Genomic DNA, 8,611 nt, shown 5'->3' with positions numbered 1-8,611 from the left:
CTGGGCCCGCCCGGGCCGGGTGAGACGGGGCGCCCTGCGCCACGCACCGGGCAGGGCCTGCGGGGGTCCGGCCTCCCGCCGGGGCACCGGGAGCGCTGCGGCCCCACCCCAGTGCCAGGCCCGGCCGGGGCATCCCCCCGGCCCGCGGCCTCTCCCCGTGTCGCGTCCCGTTCCTCTGCGGTTTCCCTGCTCTGGGGCTCGTGGCCCCGGCGGCATCGCGCATCCCCCGGTCCCCGTCCCGCAGCCGCCCCGCTGTCCCGCCGAGCCGGGCAGGCCGCGAGCCCCGCCCTGACCTTCGCCCTCTGCAGATGACCTGGCCGAGGAGATGGAGGACGTGGACTTTGAGGACGAGGGGGCAGAAGAGCCCGATGCCGAGGCTTGGGAGTCGGAGGATGACGAGGGGGTGGAGGACGGCATGGAGGCACAGGACGACAGCGAGGTCACGTTCTCGCTCCACTCGGGTGAGTGCTGGGCACGGGCAGAAGCAGCTGGGACCCCCCTCGAGTCCTGGCCTCGTCTTGGCTTTCCCCAGAGTCCAGGGGTGCAGAGGGCCTTGCTTGGCTGTTGTGTCCCAGCCTTCTTGGAACTCAGAGCTGCTCTGGGCTTGTTTCTGCCTTGTGCTCTGGCAGAAGAGCCCTTTGGGCCTCCCATTCCATTAGCAGCTGGCCCTAAGCTCAGCAGAAAGCCTGGGCCTCTCCTCTTCCACGTGAAGAATTAGTTCCCACTGGGATGCGTTGAGAATTCAGCTTGCTGACCACGCACCCAGACCCAGTGCTGCCTGGGGTTTGGATACCCTGGGAACTTCAGGTGAGGCGGGATCAGCACTGTAGCCATGTAGCCTCTCTTTGCTCTTTTGTGAAGATTCTGTCTTCTGTGTGAGCCTTGACCCCAAGACCAACACGCTGGCAGTGACAGGCGGAGAGGATGACAAGGCCTTCGTGTGGCGCGTGAGTGATGGGGAGCTCCTGTTTGAGTGCTCAGGTGAGGTGCAGTGAGCAGCTGTGTCCCCTCTCAGCAGTGCCTATCTGCACACATTTCCCTCCAGCTGATGCTGTGCTCCTGACCATCTTCCATAGCTTGGCCTGAGCAGTCTCTGTCCCCTGATGTTCACAGGACACAAGGACTCGGTCACCTGTGTTGGCTTCAGTCACGACTCTGTGTTCGTGGCCACAGGTGACATGTCTGGGCTTATCAAAGTGTGGCGGGTGGATGCCAAGGAGGAAGTGTGGTCCTTTGAAGTGGGGGACTTGGAGGTGAGTGGTGCTGTGGGGAGCTCCCCAGCCAGCAGGTGGGGTGGCAGCACTTTGGTGACACTCCCTGTCCCTCTCTCTGCCCAGTGGATGGAGTGGCACCCTCAAGCCCATGTACTTCTGGCTGGTACAGCTGATGGCAACACCTGGATGTGGAAGATCCCCAGTGGGGACTGCAAGACCTTTCAGGGTCCAGCATGCCCAGCCACATGTGGCAGGATCCTGCCTGATGGTGAGGCACGGGGCCTCTCTGGAGTGTGACATGTCACCAGCTCTGTGTGGGCCATCTGCCCTCCTGCTTCTCCAGGCTGTGCTGAATGGGTGGCAGGGGGATGGGGGGCCCTGTCTCCATCTGCTGTCTCTGTCTCACCCAGGGAAGCGAGCAGTGGTGGGGTATGAGGACGGGACCATGCGCATCTGGGACCTAAAGCAGGGAACTTCGCTGCATGTCCTGAAAGGTAAGGAAGAAGGAAGAGGTTTATCACCTGGGCTGCTCCCTAGTGGGCAAACAGCCCACTTCTAGTGGGCTCTGACTTCTGCCTGAGTGGAGAGGAGGTATCCTGTGAGGGCAGGAGGGAGCCTGGCACAGGGTTTCTCTGTCTGCAGTGGTGCTGTTGCTTGTGGAGGTGCTGGCAGAGCCAGGCAGGGTGGGGGCTGCAGGATGGTGTTTCAAGGCTCACTGGGTCTCTGTGGGGAGGGCATATAATGCTCATACCTGCTGCTCACCCCCCAGGCCAGGATGGCCATCAGGACCCCTTGACGTGTGTGGCCAGCAACCAGGATGGCAGTTTGATCATGACGGGCTCCGTGGACTGTCATGCCAAGCTGATCAACTCTGCCACGGGCAAGGTGCGTCTGTGGGAGCTGGGCAGAGCCAGGGGTGCTGGGGACCCCCCAAGTGCCTTGTCCTGGGCCGGGGCAGAGCCAGGAGCGCTGGGCCCCCTCACATGCAGGGCCGGTGTGCGGCCATCGGCAGCCGGCAGGCGGCGCCCTCGCGCTGCGGGGGGAGCGCGGGCTGGGTGGTCCCGCCCGGCTCCTGGAAGGAAGTTCCCTCTTGTTTGCTCCCAGGAGTTGGGGCCGCGCCTTGTTCTAATGAGGGCGCAGACTCGGTACCGAGTACGAACGGGACCTTTGTGCATCTGGGTCTCCTTCCCTCGGGATATAGTCACCCTCCCTCTACCCAGGTGGTGTGCGTGTTCAAGATGGAGAGCGTGACCCCCAAGGCACCCGTCAGTGAGGGCGAGGAGGCAGAGTCCAACTCAGTGGAGTCCCTGGGCTTCTGTAATGTGTGAGTGTTGGGACAGCCCCTCTTCAGTGCTACATCTTACAGGGCTTGTTACACAGATCCATTTGCATCCCTTGCACTCAATCCGCTGCATTTCTCTTGCCTCCATCCTCCCCAGCTGGGTGTGGAGATGCCAGATCCCTTTGGTATGAGGCCAAGGGACAGCAGCTGCTTAGTCCTCCCTGCAACTGCTGGGATTCTGGGCTAGCCTGATGGACCAGTGCTTGGCTGGGATACTCTGCAGACAGCTATTTTCCTGCTAGGACATTGTCATCTTCACAAACCATGGGCTGATTGTTGACTTGCTGTACTGTTGGGTTTCCCAAGCAGTGTGTTTGATGGCTCCAGCCATCAGGTTGTCCTTCATCTTCTCCATACATTGTAGCGTTCAGCATAGGGTTTGCCTTTTACCCAAAGCCTCGATGTGTTTCCATCCCTGCTTCCCATGTCCCATGTAATGTCTCTTCCCCTCTCTGTAGGATGCCACTGGCTGCTGTGGGCTATCTTGACGGCACACTGGCTATTTACGACCTCTCCACACAGAGCCTGAGGCATAAGTGCCAACATGAGGTACTGCCCTCCCCCCTCCACCCAGGCTTGGGAGGTGGGTTTGGGCCTTTTGGAGATCTCCCTTGGAGCCCAAGGGCCAGTTCCCAATTTGTACTTCTCCCTTAGCCTTGGGGTTCCCCAGAGGACAGCCGCAGTCTCTGCAAAGCGGATGTGCTTGGCCCTGGGGTCTGGCTCTCCTGGGGGGATGGCAGACACCATGAGGGGGCGGGGATACATGGGAGGAGCTAAGCCTTGCTGGAGGTCTGCACTGTGGTCTCCCCCTGTCCCAGTCAGGGATCGTGCAGCTGCTGTGGGAGGAGAGCTCGGCCGTGGTGTACACCTGCAGCCTGGACGGGGCCGTGCGGCTCTGGGACGCCCGCTCGGGGAAGATGATCAGCGAGTACCGAGGGCACTCTGCTGAAATCCTCGACTTTGCCGTCAACAAGTGAGCAGGCACCCCTAGACCCCGTCCCTGTTGGGTGGAGGGAGCAGTGGTAGCAGGGGCCTCCAGCCTAGGAGCTCACATCACAAGCTGCCTCTTGAGTGCCCTTGTGGTCTGGTCCCAAGGTGGGGGACAAACCTAGGTTCATGCTGACTTGAGGGTCTCAGGGGGGAGTGCAGCACTTCAGAGCTGGGCTGGGGTTGATGTTCAGGGATACTGGACGTCCCACCCCACCTCTGAGCCCTGTCTCCCTGCAGGGATGCCTCCATTGTGGTGACCACCTCTGGCGACCACCAAGCCAAAGTGTTCTGCGTCCAGCGGCCTGATCGCTAGAACTGTGTCAAGGGATGGCGTCCCGGCGCTGCCCTGCGCCTTGTGTACAGAGGGACGAGGGACATGGTTTCACCACCCTTCTCCAGTGCGTGCTTTGTAATTTTTCCAGCCTGCCCTGCTTTGCCCTCGGCATCTAGGGGCCAAGCCAGGGGTTTTGTATGAAGATGTCTTTAATTATATAAATTATTTCACTGGATGCCATCTACTCTACTTGTTGGGGGAAGAGGATCTGGGGAGCTATGCTCCCTCCTCAGGGATCTCCCTGGCATCCAACCGTGGCCCGAAGACCAGTGGCAGAGACTCCCATCCTAGCTATCCCTGCTAGGGGGAATGAAGAAGTCAGGATAGGAGGGTGCAGGTTGCTAGCTGAAGCAAGGAGAATCCTGCTCTGTAGAGTCTAGGAGTTCCCTAACAGAACACACTATTCCCAGATTTGGGTACTGCACCCCAAAGTTCACCAGAAGGCATATGTTCCACAATACAGGAATTATCTCCCTTGGGGCTGTGACTAAACACCCCTTCCAGGGCAAGGTCATGTGCATTGACAAGCCAAAGCCTCACAGTCCTTTAAGATAGAAAGATCTTCTTTATTAATGAACCCCAACAGTATTTCTTCAGATACAGGAGTTTTGAACTCAAATACTCAGAAGAAAACAAGTTAATATTGCATTATTCTCATAAGAAATACTGCAACTTATTTCCGGTAACATATTGCAAAGCGAAACAGCTTGAAAAGAAAAAAAAAATTAAAAAAGAAAAGAAATTAAGTCAATCAAACTGGAATTAAAGTTTTGTTTCTTGGAACGATCGAGTCCTCGCAAGCACAGCTCGTTTCTGCAGATTACTCCCCCAAGTGTCGTACAAACAGACCCCGATTGCTTGAATTCCTTATGAGCCCACAGAGGTGCAACATTAAAAGCTACGATTATCAGGTAGCAAGTGCCCCAACCTTCGTCCTCCGGCAGCCTTGGTGACTTGGTGTTAACGGGTTGTGAACGTCTTCCCCCTGAAACGATGGAGAGAGGGGTCAGCACAGCCCCAGCGGCCTGTGGGGCTTGTGCTGGGGCACACACAGCTCTCGGGGCTCTCAAAGCCAGGCAGGCACTGCTGGGTTGGAGCTCACAGGGTCTGTGGCTGCAGAACCAAGTCACAGGGCTATGGGAAAGAGGGGCTCACTTTTGCAGAGGGGACAACCCTCATGCCCCAAAGCAGCATGCAAAGGGGACATGACAGGACAAGCAGAGAAAAAAGGACACCAAGGGGCTCTGGGATGAGCAGAAGGTAAGGGACCTGAGTGAAACATGTTCACACCACTGCTCTCCTCCATCCACTTCACTGTGGGCTCCTTGTTCACAAGAGGGAGCCAGCCAGCATGGTGGCCTGGCCCCAGCCATCATCTGGCCAAGGGCAGCCAGTGACTCTGAGGAGCTGCAGACATGCTGGGCAGCAAGACCTGGTCCAGTGCCCACAAACACCAAGGAAGGACCTGGCTCCTCTCCCTTCTGTGAGCTGGAGCTGCCCCCAGAGATGGACAGGGCAACTCTAATATAACAGGGAAAAAGTGCCCAAGGGGCTTGGTGGGGGGAAATGGAGACACCAGGGCTTGCAAGGCCATGTATGAGCCTTTTGTGAAGGACCTGCCAGCACAGGGTTTTACTTCAGACCCAGCTCCTCAACATCTGAGGACAGTAACCTGACATCTGAGGCAGTAAGCTGTGGGTCAGCCCCTGCCTGCCCTGGACTGCAGTATGCCAAACTGAGCAAGACTGAGCTCGTGGCTGGCAGAGAAGCCCAGGCAGCCATGCCCTGCTTTGCTACTCACGTGATTGTTTTCATTTCTTTCTTCTCTGCGTCTGGACGGGCACGGTTGAGCACCTTGAGGAAATCTGACGTTTTCGCCCTCATACGCGTGTGAATATAGGCCTGTGTTTCATTAGGACAAAATAGGGACATGTCAGGAACCTTTCTTAGCTGAGATTTCAGGACACATCCAAGGCAGGTCACTCTGAACAATTACCCTCATTTCTGTTCTCAGAAAGGAAACAAACCAGATCCAAAAGGGAAAAATCCTACTTCACTGCTAGAATGGCAAGTCTTGTGTCCAAGAACAGGGAGAAGGCAACGATGCATCACTTGCCACCCCTGCATGACTGGGGAGGGCAGTGGCAGACCCTAATAAACTCTCAAGGGGCACCCCTGTCCCTGCTTCTCCCCTTCAGCACCCAGGTTAGATGGGCTGAAGCCACCCTCTGTTCCCCAGCCCTCATACCTTCGAGCACTTGATGTGATAGTGCAGGTAGTCCCGGAATGTGTGGATCAGGTTTATGGTGTTGTCTCTGGCTGCAGCATTGGTGTGACGGGGGAACAGCACTGAAAGAAGAGGCCAACACAGACCATTAGTACCTCTTGAGGCTGCCAAGGCCTTCAGGATCAGTGCTGGAGGCTTCAGGTTGTGCTGTATTGAATCCCTGCCTTGCTCTCTATAAAGAACCCTTTACTCTTGACATGGACCAAGATTAAGCAGCACTTGTGATTTTAAATACAAGGCTTAAGAGCACTTTTCCACATTTCCCACAGTAGCCTGTGCACTCTGCAGGACACAGGCAAGGCTAGGTGTCCATAAACAACCACACTGTAGGAAACCACATGATCAGTGCTTGGGAGATACAATTGGAGGAGCAAGCTCAGAGGCAGACCAGGGCGCCCAGGCCGCTCAACCAATTTCAAGATCCAGTCTGCCCTGGGGTCTTGAAATTGGTTGTGGATCTTTGCCTGGCAGCTTGCCAGCCCTGTAATGTAAGACAGACTTGGATACAAGCAAGTAGCTTGGTCTTTCCATAAGCTGGTGCTCTGTGAGGTGTCCCAGATCCAAGGGCTGAAAGAACATTTTGTTTGGGTGATGATCTCACCTGAGACTGTCAGATCAGATAACTGGGAAATTTAGTCTCAACAAGAACAAAAGTCTGTGCCATTCTGGACCTCTTCTTTCCATAGCTGACAGCTGCCCAGGCCTCAAGGCACCATTTCCAGCACAGGAAGAGGGCAATGCTATCTTCACCTTTCCCTGCAGTCTGTGCTCCATCTCAGAGCTCCAAACTACAGGAATGCTGGCCTGAGACACCTAATAATACACCCAAATATCTTGAAGAGACCTATCCCTTTCAACAGGCAGGGTTTAGACTCCTCAGCACTGCTACCCTGGGGGAAGTCATGGCTCTGCTGGCCAGCACCTCTGGCAGGGGAAAGTGGCTGATCAGTGTTTGGCCCAGAGCAAAGAGGCAGAACTGGAGAAGCAGAATGCACTGCTCTACTGCTGCTCTCTGACTGCCTCTGCTAATCAAGCACTGCACAGCTCCCTGCAGCTGGACTACCTACAAGTGCAGTTGCATGAAAACTTTCACAAGAAACCTCCAGTTTCCAAAATATCACAGCAAAGCCACTCTTCCCTTGGCTTCCAAATACTGAACTTAATTTGTAGGCACACACTAAACTCACTGTCCACTTCCACATCTTCTTGCCCACAGCAGAGCTGAGGTGACCTGACACAGAAAAGGGACACTCCAAAGGGGGCACACAAGACAGGATGCAACCCCAGAGTCTTGCAGCCCTGAACTGCCCACTTCGACACTCAGGGAAGGTGAATTCCTTTCTGTTTTTCATGCAGCAACAGGAACCTCTCTCCTCCCCAAGCATCCCCAAGCCTCAGAGCTGCCTGCTTACCAAAAGTGATGTAGCCAATATTATCGCCAACAGCTGCGTCCGTGTCTTTCAGCTCCAAGGGTGGCTCCCTGTGGCTGAAGAGCACCTGTGGGGCTGTGTGACTGGCCCGGCGACCCTCCTTGAACTCCTGAACAAGACAAAGTGAAGGTGATTCCCACTGTGATCCTTCAGCAACATGCTGGGAAAGCAAATGGGGTTTCCTCACTGCCAAAGGGCAATGAGCAGAAGGTGGTCCAGCTTTCCTTGAATTAAGTTCATCAGGCCAAACACCCTGAAAGTAACTCTTTTTCCCAGAAAAAGCAGCCCAAAATGCATGGCTGTCCTGGGTTTATACACGATCGTAGCACAGTCCCTCAGCTGAGGTGGCTTTCAGTGTGTCACACCCCTGCCATGGGTGTTTTGTGGAAGGGAAACCTCAGTCTGAGCAAGAACACGAGACAGCACAGCTCCTGCTGGAACTTCAATGCTTCCAGTGAAAGTGCACAGTACCCATCACCCCCGAGGAACAGAAATTCTCAGGAAGGGCTGCAAGGTCTCCATTGCACCTAGTGTAAAGCTTCTGCCATTTGAGAAACCATCTCCCACCAGGAGTCTGCCTAGGCATCAAGATGCATCTGGGGGCTTGAAGCTTGTATGTGAAGTCTGCTCCTCTTAATGCTTCCCTACTCCTTGAAACAATACCTTCAGGCAGGTAGATCCCTTCCCCTACCTCACAGGAAATGTACTGGCTCTGCATTTCAGGAACTGTAAGGACCATCTCTGTGTGGGCTGGGAATGTCCAGAGACCATTCTTCTGCCCCAAGGCAGGGCAGTCTTCCCTCTGCCCCACTGACCTCCATCCCAACCTGCACATTATCAGCTACCCTTGGCAGGGGCATCCATGTCCCTTTTAAAGTAGATTGCTGGGGCTTCCTTAATGAAATGCTTAGCTTGCACTTCTGCCTGCTTATGCCAGAGGGTGAAATGGTTCAAATGGCTTCACTGGTTAGTTAATGGTCACATTTTCTCCATGAGAGCCCAGATGAGCAGACA

The 8,611-nt window shown here is 55.5% G+C and overlaps 2 protein-coding genes across 2 annotated transcripts in view; one reads left to right on the top strand and one right to left on the bottom strand.

The window, feature by feature from the left end:
- Nucleotides 1–6: 6 nt before the first annotated feature.
- Nucleotides 7–4,623, top strand: AAMP (angio associated migratory cell protein). Its single transcript, XM_005416050.3, has 11 exons — nucleotides 7–19; nucleotides 309–461; nucleotides 862–981; nucleotides 1,114–1,253; nucleotides 1,338–1,482; nucleotides 1,625–1,708; nucleotides 1,984–2,099; nucleotides 2,435–2,538; nucleotides 3,015–3,105; nucleotides 3,375–3,529; nucleotides 3,784–4,623. Exons 2-11 carry the CDS (start codon nucleotides 326–328, stop codon nucleotides 3,857–3,859), a joined length of 1,167 nt encoding a protein of 388 aa, XP_005416107.2. The 5' UTR covers nucleotides 7–19; nucleotides 309–325; the 3' UTR covers nucleotides 3,860–4,623.
- Nucleotides 4,423–8,611, bottom strand: part of ARPC2 (actin related protein 2/3 complex subunit 2) — a 13,159-nt gene continuing 8,970 nt past the window's right edge. The window contains exons 7-10 of the mRNA XM_014306457.2: nucleotides 7,580–7,706; nucleotides 6,129–6,229; nucleotides 5,682–5,782; nucleotides 4,423–4,865 (exon numbers count right to left, since the gene is read on the bottom strand). Coding sequence (XP_014161932.1) covers nucleotides 4,841–4,865; nucleotides 5,682–5,782; nucleotides 6,129–6,229; nucleotides 7,580–7,706 — 354 coding nt within the window. The 3' untranslated portion in view covers nucleotides 4,423–4,840. The remainder of the gene's footprint in view (nucleotides 4,866–5,681; nucleotides 5,783–6,128; nucleotides 6,230–7,579; nucleotides 7,707–8,611) is intronic.

The sequence above is a fragment of the Geospiza fortis genome, unplaced genomic scaffold (assembly GCF_000277835.1).
Source record: "Geospiza fortis unplaced genomic scaffold, GeoFor_1.0 scaffold112, whole genome shotgun sequence".
NCBI lineage: Eukaryota > Metazoa > Chordata > Aves > Passeriformes > Thraupidae > Geospiza > Geospiza fortis.
Note: the sequence above shows the minus strand (reverse complement) of the source record. Positions and strands in the feature narration are given on the sequence as shown.